The sequence below is a fragment of the Dermacentor variabilis genome, chromosome 2, assembly GCF_050947875.1.
Source record: "Dermacentor variabilis isolate Ectoservices chromosome 2, ASM5094787v1, whole genome shotgun sequence".
NCBI classification, from domain to species: Eukaryota; Metazoa; Arthropoda; class Arachnida; order Ixodida; family Ixodidae; genus Dermacentor; species Dermacentor variabilis.
Window position 1 is genome coordinate 2,735,263 of NC_134569.1, and position 25,874 is coordinate 2,761,136.

The following is a 25,874-nucleotide window of genomic DNA, read 5'->3' on the forward strand; positions in this document are numbered from 1 at the left end:
CTTCTATATCCCCGCAAAGCAGTAAAAGTTTCACAACAAAAATGCATTCGCACAGAGTATCGTAAAGCACACTGGGGCACGGGAGCAGCAGCAGGCAAAGATTGTTCGATCGTTTAGAATTAAGAGATGAAGTACCACCAACCTGCACATGAAAGGAAAACGGATTCGTGAGCGACATCATTTTTGCCGCTCTCCCGTGCCCACTGAAGGCGGACAGCCGACGCCAGTCCTTTAAGGGCTCGCTGTGGAGTGATGGCGCTGGTGTTGCCGATGTGCCACTTGAGTGCAATGCAAAAGCACTGCGCAGGTCACGTAGGGCGAAGCAGTCATCTTCGCTGATTGCAGTCGTGACTGTCAGGGGTGGTCTTGAGTTCAGCACAGGTGACGATAAAGGAACACTTGGTCGACCGGGAAGCAGGGAAAGCCACACGCCGGTTAGGGCAACAAGCTGCACATGAAAGGAAAACGGATTCGTGAGCGACATCATTTTTGCCGCTCTCCCGTGCCCACTGAAGGCGGACAGCCGACGCCAGTCCTTTGAGGGCTCGCTGTGGAGTGATGGCGCTGGTGTTGCCGATGTGCCGCTTGAGTGCAATGCAAAAGCACTGCGCAGGTCACGTAGGGCGAAGCAGTCATCTTCGCTGATTGCAGTCGTGACTGTCAGGGGTGGTCTTGAGTTCAGCACAGGTGACGATAAAGGAACACTTGGTCGACCGGGAAGCAGGGAAAGCCACACGCCGGTTAGGGCAACAAGCTGCACATGAAAGGAAAACGGATTCGTGAGCGACATCATTTTTGCCGCTCTCCCGTGCCCACTGAAGGCGGACAGCCGACGCCAGTCCTTTAAGGGCTCGCTGTGGAGTGATGGCGCTGGTGTTGCCGATGTGCCGCTTGAGTGCAATGCAAAAGCACTGCGCAGGTCACGTAGGGCGAAGCAGTCATCTTCGCTGATTGCAGTCGTGACTGTCAGGGGTGGTCTTGAGTTCAGCACAGGTGACGATAAAGGAACACTTGGTCGACCGGGAAGCAGGGAAAGCCACACGCCGGTTAGGGCAACAAGCTGCACATGAAAGGAAAACGGATTCGTGAGCGACATCATTTTTGCCGCTCTCCCGTGCCCACGGGAGAGCGGCAAATGTTCCAGCCATATTTAATAAATTGCCAACGCCTGTGTTAGAAGCAAACACAAGACGTGGGCTTAAGAAACTACTTAGAATTGTCGATGTTTAATGTAACATTATGCATAACTGTTCAACATTTCGCTCCGACCCGTTAATAGCTAACTCCGCTATTAACTCTGTGCAATTTTCTGTGACCTGACTGTGAGGCTCTGCCAGTCAAGCCCTCTGAGGCTTTGGTAGGCCTGCTATATGTACTTTGTTTTCTTTGTGCACAATAAAAATTTTATTGTATTGTATTGTATTGTAGACGCCGACCAACAATATGAATCGGCTAAACAGGCAAGCTTTATCTGTCACACAAGAGCCTCTTGTTCCGAGTGAGATTATGGAAGTAAGAACTAACACCTGTAAGTCGAAATCAAGAACAGATCAGCGCTAAATATCTTGAGCACAATGTGCTGGGCGCTATAAATGTTCCCAACATAATATCACAAGACAGCGATACTTCATCAGGTGTGATTTATGATGCCGATGAGCCAATCAACGATAAGGATCTGCCTATTTTAGTTAAGCCGATGTAATTATTATTCAAGTCCGTCACCTTGGAGAATCACGTTATGTGAAAATAACCTTGAAGGGAGGAAGCTTGCTTTCACATGTGAAAGTTGGATTGGTTCGTCATCCAGTGCGACCTGTCGTTCGGAGGCCAGTTCAGTGCCGTAATCGTTTGAACATTGGGCCCGTCAGCGGTATATGCAAACATTCAACCGTGTGGCCAAAATACTCTGAGCAGCACAGCGCTGATGCATGCCAATGACTGACTTCAAGTGTTCCAAATGCTCTGGCCCCCATGAGCCGTCGTCGCAATACTGCCCGAGACACAAGAAAGAGCAGGAAGTCTTCAAACAAATGATCAGGGAAAATTCAGCGCACAAAGAGGCCGCCGCCAAAGTGCGACGGCAATGTGCCCACCGCAAATGATCTTCGTCTACTAAAGGTATTGATGCCCTTGTAATAAAGACGCTACTTCCTGCAGCTGATGCTTCCGAGCGAGTCACTTGCACTGACAACACGGTGTCTGGTGACACAGTGAATACGTCTAGTGCAAACGCCTGTCCTGCACTTCGGGCATTAGGTCTTCCAGCGGAACAAAGACCCATGGCGGACTACCCACGCAGCAGCGATAGCACAGCTATTGCGCAAAGTCAAGACAAGCAAATCATCGAAATCATCAAGTATCTAATGAAAGCCATTCGCGTATTTATAAATAACATGCAGACTCCCTCCGCTCGGGATGCACTGTAAGTGCTGCGCGGTCTGAATCAGGTCCTTGCAAGCCTCGAATAACAAATACAATGGCTCTACTTCTCAGCCGTACCTCAGAGGAGTCAAGTAAGCGTCCACAATGCAATGGAATGCCCGTGAACTGAAATATCGTACTGCATATTTTCGCCAATATCATCTCGCCAATCGATTTCCCATTCTTGTTGTCTGTGAACCGAACCTACCGAAACCCGTCCGGCTCTCAGGCTATGAACCTTATGTGTCATCGACTTGTAGCGACATTAGCAAAGTGATCATCTACAGACGGTGTGAACTAATTTGTTCATCGAGTACGGTCTCATGACAATAATTAGTATATCTGTTTGACCGTGAAAAAACACAAACTTACGTTTACTCTAGTGGGCGCTTACTTTTCTCCATCAAGTCGTTTCGACAGACCAAGACTGAGTGTCATTTTCGATACGACTTCTGGTTCATGGATTGTTCTTGGGAACATTAACACACATCATTCACTTTGGGGAAACATCAAGGTAAATTCCAAAGAAAGAAACCTGCAGGGTTTAATTCCTTTGCCTGTGACCATGAACTTTGCTGGCTAAAGAATCGCAGTCCCACGTTTCCGCGTAGCCGGACGTACAGCGGTTATTGAGACGTAGCTTTTGTCTCTCGATGTATCACTGGCAGCTTTCACGGATTCGCAGATAAAGAATCCCACGGAAGCGACCACATTCCTACCTGCCTGACGATCTCTAAAGGGCCTAGCAAAATCGGTTCCATCAAATCTGCAACAAACAACAAATTGGTCCGTGCTTAAACCACTTATGGAAGACGCATGCCACGAAGGCTTTCGTCCACACTGTAAATTCATATCGCGAAGGCCATATAGGATGCTATGCGTTCATTTCGGCCTTTGGAGAAACACACGGATTTTGAAGCGGAAATGGAATCCATGCAATCCGCCGCCGAGCGGAACGACGGTAGAGACGGACTAAGTCAGTTTACGACCTTAGAGACGCCAGGCGCATTCAAAAGAAAATTCAGCGTTGCATTGCTGGGCTGCAAGATCAGTGCTGGAAATCTTTTTGTGAGTCTCTCGATCCGCGTCAAGCTCTGTCGGTTGTCTGGAGAACCGTCCGTGGACTTCGAACAGCTCTTCAACAGCACCGTCCATTTAAATATGTAGCCCTTCATCAAGGACGCCGAGAAGTCGACGTGCCAGAATTTTACTGCGCAAGGATTGCGAGCCCGACGTCCCTGCCTTTCACACTTATTCCTGATGTCACCTTTGGCTCCCGAGATCCTCGTACGGCGCTCCTTTTTCCATCGAAGAACTGCAGGCCACACCCGGTGGGTGTGGGCGGTCTTCGTCACCAGGACCCAATCACATCACATACTCTGCGCTTTACACACACCAGACAACACCAGAAACACTTGAAACGAATCACGGCGACCTTATGCGTTGATGATAAAGCTGCCTACCCCAATGTGGATTATCATGCAATTCTGGATGCCTCAGAAGCTCTGTGGATCGGTGGATACGTCTTTCGCTGTATACGCAACTATTTGAATGGAAGCTGTTTTATTTTGAACGAAGACGGACCAAGGTGGTCTAGCTATACCAGTCGTGGTGTACCGCAAGGCGGAATACTTAGCCCCACCCTGTTCAACCTGGTGCACGTTGGTCTCACCAACTTGTTACCAAAGACCATACAGCTCTGCGTATATGCAGACGACATTTCCGTATGGGCTTCAGGAGTGACACACGTTCAAGCCACCGTATGAATTCAGAAGGCTTCAACGACCGTGCCAACGTATCTAAGAAAGCAAGGCCTGGAGCCGTCAGCTGATAAGTGTGCACTGGTTGCTTTTACTCGCAAAGCAATCACTCCGTATGCTTAACGGATTAATGGCCAAAATGTACCAAACAGACTTGCGCACCGATTTGTTGGCATTATCATTGACAGAGACTTGTCTAGAAAACCCTCGCATCTCGTACATGACAAACTGTTTGGTCGCCACTGTGGACCTTCTCGCGTCCCTCGACAGAAAGTCCTGTGGAGCTACAGTACCATTAGTGCTGCAATATTAAAAAGCACTATTTTTGGGCTTACTTCGGTACATCTCACCTGTAATAGGAAATATTTGCGCCACAGATATTCACAGACTTCAGAGTGTGCAAGCCCAAGCACTAAGAATGTCTTGGTCTGCCAAAGGAACACATCATATATAGCGACAATGGCCTTTGCCTGAGTTTTTCCTACGACTATCTACATAGCTGCGGATGTCCTCAGAGCACACAGCCGACACCTGACTCGGATTCCCGTGCATCATCTTGCTTGCTTTCCAGCAAAGAGCTACAAAAGTATTGTAAGAAATCATGTCCTACTTGCCAACACAATTCACGCCTGCTACACGATTATTTATTTATTTATTTATTTATTTATTTATTTATTGGTACCTCAAATACCCCATTTGGGGTTTTACATGAGGGGTGGGCATATTTACATAATATTTTCAATAAATGCCTTGAACGATGAATGACTGGAGTGGTGCACCGCTTCAGAAGGTAGATGATTCCAGTCTTTCGCTGTTTGAATGAAGAAAGAGTTAAGATGAGCGGAGGTGCGAGCTGGAGGGGGATAAACAGCCTTTGAATGGCCATGACGGGATGAAGTGCGATGCGCAGGCGTGATGTCGGTCTGATGAAGTAGTGAGTGATAAAATTTGTGAAAGAGGCACAGTCTTGCTGTTTTGCGGCGCTGCTCGAGGGTTGGAAGTTTCAGAGATGATTTAAGTTTAGTAACGCTAGTGTGGTAAGAGTAGTCAGAATGAATGAACCTTGCTGCACGATTCTGTATGGATTCTAGTGCTGTTGCCAGGTTAGATTGGTGTGGGTCCCATACTGAGCATGCGTATTCTAGTTTGGGTCGAACGATTGTTAAGTATGCGAGTAGTTTTACTGAGTGCGGGACAAGACGTAGATTACGGCGCAGGTAGCTTAGTACACGATTGGCATCATTGCTAATGTTGCAAATGTGTGAGGACCAACTGAGGTTATTGGACAAGTTAACGCCTAGGTATTTATATGAAGTCACAGCACATATTTCCGAACCGGCGATGGTGTAATTAGCTGACAGAAATGATTGGCGACGATGGAAAGTAAGTAGTGATGTTTTTTTGACGTTGAGGGACATGAGCCAATTGTTACACCAAGTTTCAATGACGTTAAGGTTACACCTCATTATCAGCCCCAACCTGCTGTCCCGCCAGTATAGTATTCCAATATAGTGTTTCTATATGGTACTAGTATTTGAGGGATCATAATGAACTAAGCTCCATAACGACCAGAGCGGGCGGCTCTGATATTTCTGTGCTATGCGGGCCAAGAACCCTGCCGGCTATTGTGTCCATCGGTTTCATTCGCTATTGAATGCGACAGGAGCTCTTGGTTGCTAAGCGGCCAGCTGCAACCTGCCATTTTATCTGACGTGTTTGACTTGCCCGGCAGCACACAAGATATAACATATGTTGCCTGACCTATGCCTCTGACAGTAAACAGCGCTGTTCCTAAAGATCGGCACCAAGAGGCCACGTCTGCCGTGCGGCTACTTCGGCATCGCTCACAGATCTGTCGCCAAGCAAGCCGAGCAGCGAGTCCCCTAAAGGAAATTAGTTCTCAAGTGACCAGCGCATTTCCACGCCCGGCTGTAAAGGTCCGACCAAGCGGGGCATGACCTACGCTTCCAGGTTTGCGTACGTGTCAGCTTACGCCGCTCAATGTCTGTACGCGTGAGAAGAGGAAAGCGGAGGCCAGCTGCGCAATGGGCGTACGTAAGCCCAGAATTGCGCACTCTCTTGCGCGTACATACACGGGGGACGGCCGCTAAATTATCGTCACCTTTCGTGTTTGGGTTTCAGTTATGTTTACCGCGATCTTGATTATATATACTGCTTCTTACTTTAGTTACAGTTGCTGAAGCAAGTACACTATTTTGAAACTTGGAAGCATAACTCGCGAAACTCATATAGATAAACGAACTTATGACACGCATTACGTAAACCAAGGTGCATCAGCATCAGCACGCCATCGCCTACTCTATTAGCACTACGTACGTCGTACGAGGCTCTGAGCACACGAGTGTGCACGATGGCAGATCTGCGTGTGTGCCCGACTCAGCTCCCAAACCTATGAGTAGAACTTGTTGCTGGGCGAGTTGGTTGGGATCTAATGAATACATTGTTGCGCCAAAAAAGGAAAATAAAAACTTGGGAAAGAAGAGCACGAAACCACAGATTGAGCGCTAAACTTGAACTGATTTTATTCTTACAGCAGGGCAGGGAGAATGAACAAATGCGCATGCGTACATCAGTGTTGCCTAGAGCGATTACAGTGAAGTTTTCAACATTTGCAACTCGTGTTCAAACACAAAAACAGACGTGTCACTAATACAACTCGTGCCTCTTTCTTTTATGTGATATGCCTCCAACAGTTCGCTTGCAACCAGGCAGAGGCTACCAGGTTCCCCTGATTGACGACGGCGAGTGTGTATTTGGGCCCACGACATGGCTACGAGGGATACCGGCTAGCGTCCGTGTAGTATGTATCTGGGTCTCTGAAACAGCATGTGTGCAACATGCGGGCACGCGCTGCTCTTCTCTCTTGATTGTGGGTGGGGTGCATGTTCTTGGGGATGAAGTCTAGTACAATGTTCTCTCTAATGTGGTTAGGCAAGAGGTGTGTTTCTTCTTTGCAGTACTGAGGTGTCAGTGGGTACCCTAGCCGTTGAGGAAGGTGCCTTCCCTGTTGAGTCTTGTTGAGGCGCTCCCTCTGCGCTATGAGCGTGGCGCTTGCTAGCTCCTCAAAGGTGTTGCATACGCCTACGCTAGTTATTTCTTTGTGCTTGTGCTTGACGGTAGCTGTAAGGCCGTTTTGAACGCCGTTCTTATAAGAGTGTCCATTCGCTCTGACTCGCTTTTGCGCTTGACTTGATAAGGGAGTGCGTACGTGGCATGGCTGATGACGAGGGCTTGTACCAGTCTTAAAATTTCGTCCTCTGTGAAACTATCTTAGCTGCGCCCTATTCTGGCGATGAGTGATGCGATGCTTCTTATAACGTGATTTAATTTATCTGAGGTCACCTTTATGCCGTTGTTCTCCTGGACGTGCATACTTAGTAAGCGTGCGGTAGGGACGCACTTTATAGGTTGTCCGGCAATCTCGAGATGTATTAGCGAGGCTCGATGTTCCTTAGTTTGCTTGGGCCGGACTTGAAGGTACTCCGACTTGTGTGGGGCACACCTCATTCTTGCTGTGGTTAGGTATGACTCGATGTGTCAGATAGCTGTGAGTAATGCGTTTTCTCTGTCGCCGTATGAACCCTTGGTTGCCCCTAGGGTGATATCGTCGGCATAAAAAGCACATCCGAGTTTTGGGATGTTTTCTAGTTGTAAAGCAAGTTTTTAAAGTCCGATGTTGGAGAGGAAAGGAGATATTATTGATCCTTGCAGAGTACCCCTCTGCGGTAGATCATATATGTCTGATTGTAGGCCTGCTATGCCGATGCGGGCTTTGCGGTGGTTGAGCAAAGCCAGGGTATAATGGTATACTCACTCTCCGCATCCTATGGCGGTGAGGCCATCTAGCATGGTTACGTGTGCTATATTATCAAATGCTTTTTTCACGTCGAGGGCTAGGAGTATGTTGTTGTTGCTGCCCGGTTGTGGGTTGAGGACCTCTTCCTTGAGGAGGAGGAAGACATCCTGTGATGACATGCCTTTCCGAAATCCGTACATGCAATTGGGGTGTAGTCCATATTCTTCCATGTGTTCTATTCGAGTGAGTACAATTCGTTCAAGAAGCTTGCCCAGGAAAGACGTGAGCGAGATCGGTCGTAATTGATCGAGCCTGTGCGGTTTTCCCGGTTTGGGTATAAGGACTATATGAGTTGTAGTCCATTCCCCCGGTAATGTTCCGCCCGGTGTGCAAATTTCTTCGTTGAGCTGCTTTGTAAAGGTTCGCAGGGTTTCATCGCTTAGGTTTCTCAAGATGGCGTTGGTGATACCTTCGGGACCCGTTGCCGTGTTTTTCTTGAAGCTCTGCGCAGCCGCGTATACCTCCGCATACGTGACTGGTGCATCAAGTATCTCGTTCGGAGGTCCCGGATATTCAGGCTAAGGTTTCGGATGCCCGGTCCGAATTCCCGTGTACGTTTGCCGGAGTTCCTGTTGATTTCATCCTGGGTTCCCGGATATTCGACAACGAGTTTTTGTAGGGTTGTGTTTGTTTCTCTTTTGGTATTTGAAGGATCGATGATGCTGCGGAGTATGTTCCACGTCTTTTTGGTGCTTAGCGTGCCTTTAAACGAGTCGCAGAACGTGCGCCAATTGTCCCTGTCAACCTTCTGGGCATAATTGCTGACCTGTTTAGTGATGTTTGAAATCCTAAGTCTAAGTTTGCGATTTAGTTTTTGCTTGCGCCATCTTTTTGTGAGGCCTCTGCATGCTTTCCATAAGTTTTATCAGATGGTTGTCGATTGCCGGCGTGTCGGTATCGGTTTGGTACACTTTAGTGTTGGCGTGATATAGTTCTTGATGCGTTGGGCCCACTCCTTGATCGTGGTTAAGCGGCCTTGATGTTCCGGGAAGGGCGGACTTGTATCTAAATCAAGCTGTTGCCTCTTTCTAAACTTAGGCTAATTTGTAATTTTGGCCTTATCCAGTGGTCGGCGTAGTTTGGCCGAGGCACTGGTGATTTCGATAATGTAATGATCACTACCCCGGGAGTCGTCTAGGACCCTCAAGCTTGCTCCCACGGTATCGTTGGTGATGGTGAGATCAGGGGCCTTGTCCCTGCTGGCGCTGTTCCCTATTCGAGTAGGCGTACCTGGTACAGTAATTAGTGTGTACTCGTGGCGCTCTATGGCTTCTAGGAGCTTGGTGCCCTTGGTGTCTGCTTTCGAGTAGCCCCACGTGTTATGCTGTGCATTGAAATCTCCGGTTATATTTAGGCGATCGCGGTGTTCCAGCATTCCCTCTAGGTGCCGGAACAATGACTCGAAGTCAGCCCGCGAGACTGCGCCGGTGCCGACTCCCGTTGCTTTTCCCGAGGTGACTGCACCTCTCAGCTATGCCGAGGCTCTCGCGAGGCCACCACATCCGACTTTAGCGCCATTCCCATCAGTCGTGCCACTGCGTCCAGCTCCACCCTTCGTTCAGCCGCGGTACCCATACAGCAGTGGACAATGGCGCACTCCTAAGAACCGGCCAATATATTTTTCGTGTAGTTTACCTGGTCACGTTGAACGATTTTGTCGTCGCCGTGCAAAATCCTACCGCCGTAGCTTCTTCATCGAACCACACGTTTCCCCATACCCCTCATCCTCCGCGTCTCATAACCCTGGCCAGATGTCCTCCTCCTCCGACAACCGCACTCTTTCTTGTTCACCGCCGTTCGCCATCGCCTCGATGTCGCTGACTTCCGCCGATGCATCGTCGTCCTTCTACTCCGGAACGGGAAAACTAATCGTCGCAGTTCCAGAGGCAAGAAGTGCGTCACCCACGAATAGACCAAGGCCTTTCCCTTCTCCGACTAATGTTATTGATGCATATGCGGACGGCGTCGCCGCACTCGCCCTCATTAACCCTGATGCCGCAGTTTCAGTTATCAGTGACAAACTTTGCCGTTCGCTCAGAAAAGTTAAGATGCTACTGTCAAACGTGTCACTTCGTACTGCCGGCGCAGACCACATCACGCCTGTAGCTGCGTGTACTGCTTGCGTTGTGATCAACGGCCTCCTCTACACAGTCGAATTTTTGGTGCTGTGTTCTTGTTCCTACGATCTTATTTTGGGCTGAGACTTTGTTTCCGCTAATAAGGCCATCATCGACTGTTCTCGTGCTGAAGTGAAATTTCAAACGCTGTCATGCCTCACTCCTTGACGCTCGTGAGCCTGAAGATAAAGTATTTGTTGCTGAAAACGTTACAATTCCACCGCACTCATCGGCCCTTACCACAGTGTCATGCAACATTGTTGCTGATGCCAGGGTACTTTATTACGCCATCTGCAAATTTAGCTCGTTGCAAATGTTCCCTGCTGCCTTTCGCTCTTTTGGACGTTCATACGGGCGTCAGCAGGCTGCTGGTCGCCAACCAATTGTCCTGTCCTCTCACTTTGCTTCGTGGAGAGTGCGTTGGCCGTGCCAAATCTGTAAACCGTGCTGCCATCATTGACATGCGAACTGATCCCATCGCCACTCATGAGGTCGCAGAGTGACGTGTAACCCCGCGCAGGAGCCGACTTCGCCAGATGTTTTACATAGCTCCATCACTGACACGTTAACTGTTTCTCAACGCGTCCAGCTTCTACGCCTTCTCGACAAATTCCGTTCGCCTTTCGACTGCCCGAATGTTCCCTTGGGCGGCACGTCAACTGTTTGTCATCGCATCGACACTGGTACCAATGCGCCACTGCGACAAAAACCACATCGTGTATCCGCAACAGAGCGCCGTGTTATCGACGACGAAGTAGCTGATATGCTCAAGCGCGGCGTCATTCAGCCTTCGGATAGCCCCTGGCCTTCTCCCGTTGTTCTTGTTAAGAAGAAGGATGAATCGATTCGATTCTTTGTCGATTACCGTCGTCTTCACAAAATAACTCGTAAAGATGTTTACCCTCTTCTGAGAATTGACGATGCCCTTGACTCTCTCCAAGGCGCTGAGTTTTTCTCTTCTATTGACTGACGCAGCGGCTAGTGGCAAGTCCCCATGGCACCCGAAAACCAACCTAAAAGGGCCCTTGTAACACCAGATGGCCTACATGAATTTGGTGTCATGCCTTTCGGTCTTTACAACGCACCCACAGCGTTTGAGCATATGATGGACAACCTGTTGCATGGTCTCAAGTGGAAAACGCTACGTAGATGTTGTGGTTACTTTTTCGCCCGATTGTCCCACCCATCTCTAGGCTGGAGGAAGTGTTACAGTGCGTAACTGCCGCCGGCCTTCAGCTCAACCTGAAGAAATGCCACTTTGGCGCAAGTCAACTCACCATCTTTGGTCATGTAGTATCTAAACAGGGTATTCTTCCTGGCGCCGCCAAGGTCCGTGCAGTTGCTGATTTCCCCAAAACTTCTTCCGTAAGAGAACTTCGCAGCTTCCTTGGCCTGTGTTCTTACTTTCGCCGCTTCATTCGGAATTTTGCGTCCAACACCGCTACCTTGAATCAGCTTCTACGAAGCGATTTGAACGATTACGCCAGGTCGTCCGCTTGTGACGATGCCTTCCAGGAGTTGTGTCGTCTACTGACCTCGCTGCCTATACTGCGTCACTTCGACCCGACAGCTCCGGCCGAAGTGCACACCGACGCCAGCGGTGTTGGACTCGGCGCTGTGCTCGCGCAGCGCAAATCTGAATTCGAAGAATACGTCGTTGCATAATAAAGCCGAGAAGAATTACTCCGTTACGGAGAAACAATGTTTAGTCATAATCTGGGCACTTGGTAAATTTCGACTCTGCCTCTATGGCCGCCCCTTCGACGTGAATACAGACCACCATGCACTTTGTTTGCTGTTCACGTTGAAGGACCCTTCAAGTCGATTAGCTCGATGGGCTTTGAGGTTGCAATATTTCAACGTGCGGGCTGTCTACAAGTCTGGCCGCCGCCACACCGATGCCGACGCGCGTTCCCGTTCGCCGATGTCAACCGAAAGCGATGCCTGCCTCTCTTCCGTTGACCAAGTAATTTCGTTCCCAACAGGCTGCGACATGGCTTCGGAGCAACGCAAGGACGCCTGGATTAATGCTCTTATCCGCTTCCTTTGAAACCCGTCGACTGTTCCTTCACCTTCTCGAGCTTTGCGGCGTCAAGCATCTCACTTTGAAATTCGGGACGGACTTCTCTATCGCCGGAATTACGTCTCTGAGGTCCGCAAGTGGTTGCAGGTCATACCTCGACATATTCGTGGTGAAATATGTTCTGCCTTCCATACTGTCCCACAGTGCGCACATGCGGGTGTTTTGAAGACGTGCACCCTGCTTCTATCCAGGTTTTATTGGCGCAGCATGTACATCTTTGTGGGCCAGTACATTCGGTCGTGCCCTTAGTGTCAACGCCGCAAGGTCTCAGCTGAGCATGTCTCTGGTCCACTCTAGCCAATCCCGTGTCCTGCCAGGCACTTCGATCGCATTGGCATTGACCTCTATGGATCCCTTCCGAGCACGGCTTCCGGAAGCCAATGGATAGTCGTCGCCATTGACCATTTTATGCGATACGCCGAAACAGCCGCTCTGCCTGCTGACACCGGCCGTGATATAGCATCCTTCCTCCTGGGAGCTGCCACTCCCGTGTTGTGGCAATGGACGAAGAAGCCCTTGAAGACCTTCCTCGACCCAAGCCATCACGTGGGGTCGCGTCCAGGAAACGTGGAAATGCGTCAAGTGACACGGACAGTGAGGCAACCGAGTTGTATTCGGACAGCGTCGACTCGTCGGACGACGATTTCACGCTTGTCATGAGTCGAACCACAAAAAGAAGACTGCTACGGAGGTCATCGTCGCCAAGTGTCTCCACCGTGAAGACAACACCACAGCGCTGGCCGCACACTATGCTCTTCATGCCTGTGAACCCAGTGTGAAATCCGCGACTCCTAAACAGGCAAGTCCTTTCTGCGTTTCTTGAGGGAATAGCGCCAGATGAGATAAAGGACGTGAGAATAAACGCACGGAAGAATGTCCTTGCAGTAGATGTTCTACACCGTAGTGCACTGCAAAGCCTGCGGCATGTAACGGAGATCGACAAATTACAAGTGCGATCCATGATACCTACTGGCTGCAATGGGACTATCGGCGTCATTTATCATGTCGATATTTCTATACTAACCGACGACTTACCAATATTAATAAAGCCAACTACAGAAGGCACTCTTATCACGCATATCACAAGACTTGGCAACACCCGTTGCCTGAAGCTGTGGTTTGATGGAGACAGCCTTCCCTCACAAGTCAAGGTTGGCCACGTCCGCCATCCAGTCCGCCCATACGTACCGAAGCCCTTGCAATGCTACAAATGCTGCAAGATGGGACACGTAAAAGGTGGCTGTAGGAATAACCTCGTGTGCCCACGGTGCGCCAAATCTCATTAAGCAGATGCCTGCCGCGCAACTGTGTTAAAGTGCCCTAACTGCCATGGTACTCATGAGGCCTCATCCAATGATTGCCCGCGGTTGAGGAACGAGCGAGCAGTACTCAAACGTATGGTACGGGACCATTCAGCACACAAAGAGGCTGCCGCTACTCTCATGCGACGACGACATCGGCACCGAAGAGCAGCACGAAGAGTTACGTCTACTGAAAGATATACACCATCTTCCGGCAAAGCGGCTACCGTATCAACGCCGACTTCCACAAAAACGGACACTGCGAAAACGAAGACTGGGGCAACACTCTCACCTCCTGAAGAGTGGCCTACACTTCCACGAGCACAACCTGCCTCGCAGTCACATCAAATTGCGCCGCCCTCAATGACCTCACGAACCGCGGATGGGACAACTGAGGATCGCCAAGTCATAGTGATGCTGAAGTCATTTATGGACGCCATGCGCATTCTACTGAACAGCATGAAAACCCCGTCGGCACAGAGCGCTTTGCAGGTGCTGGACACCTTGAGTCCGGTGCTTGCGGCTCTAGGGTAAAACCATGGCCTGAGAGATGCCGTCGTTTCAAGAGGAAGTCAAGAATGCATCTGTCTTTCAGTGGAACACCAGAGGACTTAAGTCACGCATGTCCGACTTTAGACAGTTTGTATTCACGCACCAGTTCCCCATTATCGTGATTTGCGAGCCCAACCTGTCAGCTCCCATCAGACTGTCCGGGTATGAGTGCTTTATGTCCTGTACCCACGGAGAGTGCAGCAAGGTTGTTGTATTTATACGCCGTGACTTGACTTATGCACATCACCGAGTGCCTCCTGACGAAGCAAATCAATACGTTTGCTTAACAGTGAAGAAGAAAAAGCTCACGTTTACAATTCTTGGAGCCTATTTATCTCCAGCAAGCCGTCTAGATTGTGAGCGCCTACGGGGAATATTCACGTCGACTCCACAGCCGTGGGTGCTTACTGGTGACTTTAACGCCCACCATTACCTATGGGGAAGCTCGAAAGTTAACTCTAGAGGCAGAACATTCGTGTCCTTTGCCTCTGAACACGAATTTTGCTTGTCAAATGATGGTAGCCCTACGTATCTGTGTGGGTCAGCGTATAGCAGCTGCTTGGACCTAACCTTCGTTTCGCGGTCGCTTTCGAGAAGAGTGCACTGGTTTTCCGATTTAGAAACACTGGGTACCGACCACATACAAACCTATTTTAAGATCGAAGGTTCGACTAGCTCCAAGTTCTCCAGAACCGTCCAGTGCACCGATTGGCCCAAATACAAAATAATTATGGAAGACTGTTGTCGTGACGGCACCTCTTATAACCTACAGGGCGCGATAAAGGATGCCATACAAACAACCACGCATTTGCTTTCGAGGAGTTCTTGCCACACCGATTTCGACATCGAACTAGGAAAACTTCGAGCAATTCGCCGTCGTTCGGAGCGAAGATATAGACGCACGAAATCCATTCATGATTTGAGATTGGCTAGACGTACACAAAAGACAGCGTCACACGAACAAGCTGGCTTCGCGACAATGGCAATCCTTTTGCGAGTCCCTGGATCCGCGAAAACCTTTGTCGCGTATATAGAGGACTGTTCGTGGCCTTCGCACAACCTTTGGTCAGCGCCACCCGTTTAAATCTCTGGCACATTATCTACAGTATAGAGATGATGACGTCGCTGAATATTTCTGCAGAAAGATTGCTGGCAAGGGAAATTCCGATGGAACGGGTACGGGAACGCTCGACCACCCACTGTTCTCACGCGATCCCCGCATGGAATGCCCTTTTTCTACGAAAGAATTAGAAGCTGCACTGGCTTTGTGCAGGCGTTCTTCAGCGCCAGGATCTGGCGGTATTACATACCGTGCCCTATGTAACCTAGGAGACCAAGCTCGGAAGGCACTCTTGCTCTTGTACAACGACTCCTGGCAGAGGGGTACGGTTCCGCAAGAGTGGAAGTCAACTCGCCTTATTCCACTTCTCAAAGCTGGCAAGTCGCCTTTGTACATTTCCTCATACCGTCCGATCGCACTTGCCAGCTGTGTCGGAAAAACAATGGAAAGAATGATTTTAACACGTCTGGAATGGTACTTAGAGTACTATGAAATCTATCCACATGCTATGGCCGGAATCAGACGGGGCCATTCGTGAACAGACAGCGTTGTTGACTTGGTAACATTTGTGCAACACCAAAAGGCCTGTAAGCGACTATCTGCTGCTCTGTTTCTAGACGTTAAAGGAGCTTATGATAATGTCACCCACGAAGCCATCCTTAGCACGTTAGAAGCCGTCAGACTTGGTGGTAAGATGTATATGTGGGTGTGCAGCTACTTACAGAGGAGACCATTCTACGTGCACACAGAAAATGGCCCGACATCCGAGCATTACGGTAGCCGAGGAGTCCCTCAAGGCGGAGTGCTTAGCCCGACTCTTTTCAATCTCACTCTCAGTGCATTAGTTTACAACCTGCCACGCACCGTACAAGTTTCCATCTATGCGGACGACATCTGCATTTGGGCATCAGGTGTGACACGACTTCAGCTTCGCGCTCGGCTTCAGAAGGCAGCCACAATGACATCTTGCTACCTTCGTGAACAAGGACTTGAAATTTCATGCCGAAAGTGCGCAATGGTGGCATTCACGAGGAAGCCAATGTCTGGCTACGGCGTATCTATTAACGGACGGCTTATACCATACAGCAGAAGTCACAGGTTCTTAGGAGTCGTAATTGGATTCCGCACGTCAGTTACGTCAAAAAGCGGCTGACTGCTATCTGTCACCTGTTCAGGTTCCTTGCAGGAAAAAGTTGGGGAGTATCTATACACGCTATGTTACAGTTGTATCTGGCGTTGTTCGTTGTATTCCTGCGATACAGTCTGCCTGCAATATCTAACACCTGCAAGACTAACCTGCGTACGAGTCAGAGTATTCAAGCCCAAGCCCTTAAGATATGTCTTGGCTTACCACGCAGTTCATAACCGGCTGAAACCATTGCCCTTGCGCAGGATTACCCAATCACGGCGCACATTACTGTTGAGACAATGCGTATGCATCTCAGGCATTATGCTAGGACCCCTTCCCACCACTTGGCGAGCCTCACTGCTGCAAGGCCCTGCTCGACATTTAGCTGTATTGTCAGTGCGCATCGTGCGTCGTTTACTTCAGGGTACGCACCTGCGGCCGTACCCGCGTTGCCTCCGTGGTGTTCGAGCCGTCCACAAGTACATGCAATGATTCCAGGACTACAGAAGAAGACAGATCTACCGGCCCCTGCTCTAAAACAGCTGAGCTTACTTCTTCTGCATGAAAAGTACAGCAACCGCGTGCACATCTATACCGATGGATCGACTACGTCGTGCAGTTCTGGTGGTGCCGTGGTTATACCAACGCGAGGAATGACACTGCGGTTCAAGACATCGTATGTCACGACCTCAACGGCGGCAGAACTAACGGCCCTGCGTCGAGCACTGGAATTCATTGATTCTGAAAGACCTAGAAAATGGGCTGTGTCCTGTGATTCAAAACCGGCATCACAGTGCACGCAGTCAGTTCTTCGAAAGAAATGTTATGACCAATTGACATACGAAGTCGTGAAACTTTACCATGATGTCCAACAAAAAGGCCACGAGGTCGTTTTGCAATGGGTACCTGGCCACTGTGGAATCAGTGGCAATGATTCCGCCGATAACGCTGCTCGCACACCACATCAAGAAGAGCACAGCGTTCCAATTCCGCTTCCGAGGACTGACGCTGCAAGGCAGCTTCGACACCTGGCACGCAGTCTCAGAGTGACCGAGTGGAACTCGCCAAACTTACGACTTACGCGACTGCATCGACTAAACCCCTCCCTGCAACTCCGACCTCCACTCGGACTTCCTCGACGTGTAGCTACGCTTCTCCGTCGCCTTTGGTTAGGAGTTGCCTGCACAAAGGCATACTCTACATTAATTGGAGTGACTGACAGTGCAGCATGCGAGGTCTGTGGCACCGAAGAAAACATCGACCACCTGCTGTGCCATTGTCCAAGATATGCCGTAGAGAGACAAGAACTTGCGAAAGCTTTCCAAAAACTGGACAATCGGCCGCTTTCTGTGCAGGTGCTGCTGGAACACCGCCCCCATCGCCGGTCGCCCCATAAAGCGGTGAAGGCGCCTTTGTGTTTCTTAAGGACGACGGGTTTGTGCGACCATCTGTGACTATTATTGCAATTTCTGTAAAACCACACGCGCCAGCGAACTTGCCGCGATTTCCTTCTTTCCTTCCCTCCTCTCTCTCTCCCTGTTATCTTTGTTTCCCCTTTCCCATTCCCCCGGTGTAGGGTAGCCAACAGGACATTATTCTGGTTAACCTCCCTGCCTTGTAGTTTTTTCTTTCTTCCTCCTCCTTCCTCCTGAAAAACATTATTTTCCGTCACGGTGCACCTCGCGAGCTTTTGAGTGATAGAGGATGTTTATTTCTCTCCGAAGTCGTAAACGCGCTCCTTGCTGAATGTCGCATCGTTCATCCCAACCACCACCGCCTACTATCCTCAACGTAATGGTCTTACATAAAGACTTAACCACACCCTTGGCGACATGCTTTCCAGTTACGTAGCCTCTGATCACACTGATTGGGACCTCATTCATCACGTTCCCCTACAACACTGAATCACAGGCGACCACAAACTTCTCCCCATTCTTCCTCTTGTATGGCCGCGAACCTTCGACTACCCTCGACAACATTCTTCCGTACAGACCTGACTCATCCGAATGTACGCCCATCTCTGAAGCTGACAGCCGCGCAGAGGAATGCCATCAGCTCGCCCGTTCCTTTACAGCCGTCGACCAATGGCAACAAAAATCTCGGCGGGACGATAATCACCCGCATTGTCACTTTCGTCCAGACTCCCTTGTGTGGCTTTGGGTTCATGCCGTTCCTGCTGGACTCTCATCCAAGTTTGTCTCCAGTTATCAAGGACCTTACCGTGCTTTAGCGGAGACATCGCCTGTGGACTATATTGTCGAGCCTGTCACGCCACCTAAGGACCAATGCTGTCGTAATCGTGAAACCGTCCACGAAGAACGCCTGAATCCGTATTACGACCCCATGATTCTATGTTCGCCATGAGTCGTCAGTATGGCTCCTTCTTTTCCTTTGGGGGGCGATTGTAGTGAAGAGGAATGCCGGGGGCTGGAGCCACATCACCACGCTCGTCCGAGGAGCGCGAGCTCAAGGTTGCCTGAGCTGCCTGCTGCTCTCTCCTACTGTATAGCTATTAAAACATATATATATATATATATATATATATATATATATATATATATATATATATATATATATATATATATATATTGTGGGAATGCGTGGCTCTCACGCGGCGCCCGATATGTTGTTTTCCCGCATTGCTCCAGTCTCCTGTAATCCGGCTTCGCCACGTGGCCTGGTGCCAGTCGGTGTGGTTGAAACGCATTGCGCGTGTGTGGCTCTGCTTACGCCACCTAACAGCGGGGTTACTTGGCCGCGGAAAGGAGAAGGCTCTTCCTCATTGGTCCGGTTCGGCAAGGGTCGCGGCCGTTCCGCGCGTGCGCCGATCCGTGCTTCTGCGAGATCGTCTCGCGAGGCCTCCTTTCGACGCGCCGCCGTTCGCCTGACCGTACGCGCGTATGACCAGGCGATTGTGTCCATCATCATCATCATCATAATCATCATCATCATCATCCTGGTTACGCCCACTGCAGGGCAAAGGCCTCTCCCATACTTCTCCAACTACGCCGGTCATGTACTAATTGTGGCCATGTTGTCCCTGCAAACGTCTTAATGTCATCCGCCCACCTAACTTTATGCCGCCCCCTGCTACGCTTCCCTTCACTTGGAATCCAGTCCGTAACCCTTAATGACCATCGGTTATCTTCCTTCCTCATTACATGTCCGGCCCATGCCCCCCCATTTCTTTTTCTTGATTTCAACTAAGATGTCATTTACCCGCGTTTGTTGCCTCACCCAATCTGCTCTTTTCTTATCCCGTAACGTTACACCCATCATTCTTATTTCCATAGCTCGTTGTGTCGTCCTCAATTTCAGCAGAACCCTTTTCGTAAGCCTCCAGGTTTCTGCCCCATATGTGAGTATCAGAATCAGAATCAGAATCAGAATCCACTTTATTTCCAACACACTAGTTGGGGGCCCCCAGGCAAAAAGCTGTCGCAGACAGCTTGACGGGACCTGGGGGCCTACAGAGAGCAGCAGGCAGTGGATTTCACAAATTCGAACAACTGTATATACATATAGACATTATGAAGAAGAAGTGAACTTGTTTCATACAGATGCAGCATACAGATTATGACATTGCAGCATACTGATGCAGCATACAGATACAGACATTATGGAGAATAAATTAACTTGTTTCATACAGATGCAGCATACAAGGTCGACACTATCACAGAATGCATAAACGGTGCAGGAAAATGTAGCAGCCAGGGGAAAAGAGAAAAAGTTCATTGCTTCATCAGGTAATCACGCACCTCCGATTTAAACGTGCCAATTGGGGCATTGAAATTAATGTGATTTTTTAAGAGGTTATATAGTGTTGGTATGCAGTAATCCAGCCTAGATCTACCGTAATTTGTACGTGTACGCGGCACTGGTATTAGCCTGTTACGTATGCTGTAGTCATACGGGGAATGTTGTGTATAGTGTGGGAGTTTATTTTTATACATATAGAGAGATAGTTTATAGTCATATAACTTAGACGCTTTAAGCATATTATGGTTAATGAATAAGGGACCAGTGGGTAATAGGCTGGGGTGTTCATTAAAGTTCTCAAAGATTCTTAATACCTTCTTTTGGAGCCGCTCCAGTTTGTTATAGTTGGTGGTTGTTGTAATGCCCCATACTAAAGTGCAATATGAAAGACGTGAGTAAAAATTAGCATAATATATTGCATTCTTTAGTCTAATTGGAATTAATTCCCTCAGTCTGTAGAGGCAACCAACTGCTTTGCCTAATTCAATCGTGAGCTTCGTAACGTGCATGTTCCAAGACAGTGTTTCTTCGAACCAAACCCCCAAAAACTTTTCAGATGCAACGCGTTGCAGGGCCATTCCTTGAAAGTTTAGGGTGAGTTCGAAATCGCGTTGTTTGTTGAGAGGTTTAAAAATAATATATTTAGTTTTTTTAATATTTAAGGTTAATCTGTTAGAGTTCAACCACTGTTCAAGCTTAATTAGGTAATTGTTTATTGTTATGTTTAGTTGGGCTAAAGTTGGTGCGGAAAAGAAAATATTAGTATCATCAGCATACATGACCAGTTTGGGAGAATTAGGCACATCACATAAGTCATTGATATAAAGTATAAACAATAAGGGCCCTAGAATCGACCCCTGAGGCACTCCATGTTTTACCACAGTAGTCGGAGATGACAAGCCATCGACTTTTACACACTGCTTTCTATTGTAAAGATAGTTCTTTACGAGATCTTGGGCGACGCCACGTATGCCGTAGTCATGCAGTTTTGACAGCAGAATATTATGATTTACACAATCAAATGCTTTTTTTAAATCAATGAACAATCCCACAGTAAAAAGTCTGTTTTCTATGTTGCTAATAATTTCATTCTTGATTAGTAATAGCGCCATTTCGGTAGATTTCCCCTTCTGGAAGCCATATTGTGAATCATTCACAACGCGGTATTTAGTAAGAAAGTTTTCGAGCCGTGTATGAATGACATTCTCAAAAACTTTGGACAAGATGGGCAGAACAGATATTGGTCGGTAGTTTGCTATATCACTGACGGCTCCACCTTTGTGAACAGGGGTTATACGTGCCAGTTTAAGGTCAGAGGGAAATATACCAGTCTCTAACATTTGATTAATTATGAATGTCAGCGGTAAGGCTATAATAGACGCCACATGCTTAATAGGGACAGCACTCAGGCCATACAACCCGGTGGCGACGTTGTTTTTAATTCTGGAAATGAAATTTGTGACTTCTTGTGTGGTAACCGGTGAAAGAATAATTGAATTAGCCAGTATTGTACGTGCAAACTGTGGCGTTTTAGTACAATCACTATGGCTAGGCGGAGACACGTAGTCATCAACGTTGGAAAAAAAATTCGTTCATTTCTGTTAGGGCGTCTTCATCCGTCTTGCCTTGAGCGAAAGCTGCAATATTAATTGAGCACTGAACCTTAGAGTTATTAGACAAATTATGGATTTCCTGCCATAATTTTCTTGGACTGTTGTATATTTTAGCAAACAGGGACTGCTAGAAGGAGATCTTAGCCTTTTTTAAATCAGCGTTTAATTTATTACGATGTGATTTGAATTCTGTAAGCAAGGCACCATCACGTGATTGAACGAATCTATGGTACATTTTGTTTTTGACTTTTATTCTTTTATGCAAGCTGTTTGTAATCCAAGGCTTGCGTATTCTTTTGCTTCGTTTTGTGTTATGTATCAAAGGGAAATGTTTTTCATAGCAGGCTATGATTTTCTTGAGAAAGATACGGTAGGCCTGATCGGGATCACTTTCGGCGTAAACATTGTCCCATGCAATCATTTCAGTATCAGAATAAAAATTGTTGAGCGAAGCGGAGTTAATGTCGCGATAAGTTGGGTTGTTATTTTTGTACTTTTTGGGAGCTACCGGTATAAACGTAAAAATCGGGAGATGATCACTGATATCAAGGGAAAAGACACCTGTTAAGTACTGGTCGCAAGGAAGGCTGGCGATGCTGATATCGATGCTGATACTGGGAACACACAGCTGTTATACACTTTCCTTTTGAGGGATAGTGGCAACCTGCTGTTCATGATCTGCGAATGCCTGCCAAACGCACCCCAGCCCATTCTTATTCTCCTTGTTATTTCAGTCTCATGATCCGGATCCGTGGTCACTACCTGCCCTTAGTAGATGTATTCCCTTACCACTTCCAGTGCCTTGCTACCTATCGTAAACTGCTGTTCTCTCCCTAGACTGTTAAACATTACTTTAGTTTTCTGCAGATTAATTTTCAGACCCAGCCTTCTGCTTTGCCTCTCTAGGTCAGTGAGCATGCATTGCAATTGGTCTCCTGAGTTACTAAGCAAGGCAATATCATCAGCGAATCGCAAGTTGCTAAGGTATTCTCCATCAACTTTTATCCCCAATTCTTCCCACTCCAGGTCTCTGAATACCTCCTGTAAACATGCTGTGAATAGCATTGGAGAGATCGTATCTCCCTGTCTGATGACTTTCTTTATTGGGATTTTGTTGCGTTCTTTGTGGAGGACTACGGTGGCTGTGGAGCCGCTATAGATATCTTCCAGTATTTTTACATATGGCTCATCTACACTCTGATTCCGTAATGCCTCCATGACTGCTGAGGTTTCGACTGAATCAAACGCTTTCTCGTAATCAATGAAAGCTACATATAAGGGTTGGTTATATTCTGCACATTTCTCTATCACTTGATTGATAGTGTGAATATGGTCTATTGTTGAGTAGCCTTTACGGAATCCTGCCTGCTCCTTTGTTTGAAAGAAGTCTAAGGTGTTCCTGATTCTATTTGCGATTACCTTAGTAAATACATTATAGGCAACGGACAGTAAGCTGATCGGTCTATAATTTTTCAAGTCTTTGGCGTCCCCTTTCTTATGGATTAGGATTATGTTAGCGTTCTTCCAAGATTCCGGTACGCTCGAGGTTTTGAGGCATTGCGTATACAGGGTGGCCAGTTTCTCTAGAACAATCTGACCACCATCCTTCAACAAATCTGCTGTTACCTGATCCTCCCCAGCTGCCTTCCCCCTTTGCATAGTTCCTAAGGCTTTCTTTACTTCTTCTGGCGTTACCTGTGGGATTTTGAGTTCTTCTAGGCTATTCTCTCTTCCACTATCATCGTGGGTGCCACTCGTACTGTATAAATCTCTATAGAACTCCTCAGCCACTTGAACTATCTCATCCATATTAGTAACGATATTGTCCGCTTTGTCTCTTAACGCACACATTTGATTCTTGCCTATTCCTAGTTTCTTGTTCACTGTTTTAGGCTTCCTCCGTTCCTGAGAGCCTGTTCAATTCTATCCATATTATAGTTCCTGATGTCTGCAGTCTTACGCTTGTTGATTAGCTTAGAAAGTTCTGTCAGTTCTATTCTAGCTGTAGGGTTAGAGGCTTTCATACATTGGCGTTTCTTGATCAGATCTTTCGTCTCCTGCGATAGCTTACTGGTTTCCTGTCTAACGGCGTTACCACCGACTTCTATTGCGCACTCCTTAATGATGCCCATGAGATTGTCGTTCATTGCTTCAACCTCTTCCTGAGTTAAAGCCGAATAACTGTTCTGTAGCTTGATCCGGTATTCCTCTTGTTTCCCTCTTACCGCTAACTCATTGATTGGCTTCTTGTGTACCAGTTTCTTCCGTTCCCTCCTCAAGTCTAGGCTAATTCGAGTTCTTACCATCCTATGGTCACTGCAGCGTACCTTGCCGAGCACGTCTACATCTTGTATGATTCCAGGGTTCGCGCAGAGTATGAAGTCGATTTCATTTCTAGTCTCACCATTCAGGCTCCTCCACGTCCACTTTCGGCTAACCCGCTTGCGGAAAAAGGTATTCATTATCAGGATATTATTCTGTTCTGCAAACTCTACTAATAATTCTCCTCTGCTATTCCTAGAGCCTATGCCATATTCCCCCACTGACTTGTGTCCAGCCTGCTTCTTGCCTACCCTGGCATTGAAGTCGCCCATCAGTATAGTGTATTTTGTTTTGACTTTACCCATCGCCGATTCCACGTCTTCATAAAAGCTTTCGTCTTCCTGGTCCTCATGACTGCATGTAGGGGCATAGACTTGTACCACCTTCAATTTGTACCTCTTATTAAGTTTCACAACAAGACCTGCCACCCTCTCGTTAATGCTATAGAATTCCTGTATGTTACCAGCTATCTCCTTATTAATCAGGAATCCGACTCCTAGTTCTCGTCTCTCCGCTAAGCCCCGGTAGCACAGTACGTGCCCGCTTTTTAGCACTGTATATGCTTCTTTTGTCCTCCTAACCTCACTGAGCCCTATTATATCCCATTTACTACCCTCTAATTCCTCCAATAACACTGCTAGACTCGCCTCACTAGATAACGTTCTGACGTTAAACGTTGCCAGGTTCAGATTCCAATGGCGGCCTGTCCGCCATTGTATAGATGTTACCACCTATATTCTTATTAATCAGGAATCCCACTCCTAGTTCTCGTCTCTCCGCTTAGCCCGGGTAGCACAAGACGTGTCCGCTTTTTGACACTGTATATGCTTCTTTTGGCCTCCTAGCCTCACTGAGCCCTATTATATCCCATTTGCTGCCCTCTAATTCCTCCAATCGCACTGCTAGACTCTCCTCACTAGATAACGTTCTAGCGTTATACGTTGCCAGGTTCATATTCGAATGGCGGCCTGTGCGGAGCCAGGGATTCTTAGCACCCTCTGATGCGTCGCAAGTCTGACCGCAGCCGTGGTCAGTTGCTTCGCAGCTGCTGGGAACTAAGGGCTGGGGTTTGATTATTGTGTTCACATAGGAGGTTGTGGCCAAGTACTGCACCACGGTGGTCAATCCTGCTCTGGTGAGGGAGTGCGTTACCGATTCTGGTCACGGGGATCAGGCCACACTCCAGGCCTGTTTATGCAATTTTATTAACACGCGGATTTTTTTTAAACCGGTGGAAAATTGCGCGGCACCGGGGGGATTCGAACCACGGACCTCTTGCACGCGAGGCGGGTGTTCTACCTCTACGCTACCGCTGCACCCAGCATGGTTCGAACATATTCGCTCGTTATTCGGTCGGGGTGAGTCGGACTTCCGCGATTTGTCGCGCGCCAATCGGCATGTTTTGTGGATAGCAACTCGGCTAGCAGGCATTGGTCAATGAAAGGTGCAATAAATGCTCTTGTGATTGTTTGCACTACTGTGTTGTCGTTCCTTTTTCCCAAGAGCACGGGTGAGAAGTCCATAACATATATACATATATATATATATATACGGGTCATTCCATGCCAAATGTCCCGACCCCAAAAGTGACCATCGCTGCAGTTCCTGAAAAAATTTGGGCTAGATGTCATTTGTGTGAATAAGGTTTCGCCAAAGTATTTTCGTCGAAAAAAAATTTGTGATGACGTGATCGCTCTTTGAAATTTCCGGGAAGAAGCAAAAGTTGGCTGGAGGTAATTTTTTATTCAAGCCTCCAAAGTAGGTACAATAATAAACTTTATTTTAGAACATTGTACTGGCAACCTTCTTTCATGTTACGTTATAATTGAATCAATTTTAGAATTTTCCGAATTTATTTGGCTTAGTAAAAAAGCAAAAAA

General features: G+C 47.9%; 2 protein-coding genes across 9 annotated transcripts in view; one reads left to right on the forward strand and one right to left on the reverse strand.

Annotated features, from left to right (window-relative positions):
* LOC142571288 (parathyroid hormone/parathyroid hormone-related peptide receptor-like) overlaps positions 1 to 25,874 on the reverse strand; it is a 1,032,566-nt gene that overhangs the window by 813,661 nt on the left and 193,031 nt on the right. For 4 of the 8 annotated variants that reach the window (XM_075679528.1, XM_075679529.1, XM_075679530.1 and 1 more), the window contains exon 2: positions 143 to 1,060. The exons of the other annotated variants lie outside the window; for them this stretch is intronic. In XM_075679528.1, the coding sequence (XP_075535643.1) occupies positions 143 to 793 (651 nt within the window). In that variant the 5' untranslated portion in view covers positions 794 to 1,060. The remainder of the gene's footprint in view (positions 1 to 142; positions 1,061 to 25,874) is intronic. 8 annotated transcript variants of the gene reach the window in all.
* LOC142571292 (uncharacterized) overlaps positions 5,968 to 25,874 on the forward strand; it is a 233,736-nt gene continuing 213,829 nt past the window's right edge. Inside the window, exons 1-2 of the mRNA XM_075679541.1 lie at positions 5,968 to 6,158; positions 6,896 to 7,002. The gene's annotated coding sequence lies outside the window, so the exon portion shown is untranslated. The remainder of the gene's footprint in view (positions 6,159 to 6,895; positions 7,003 to 25,874) is intronic.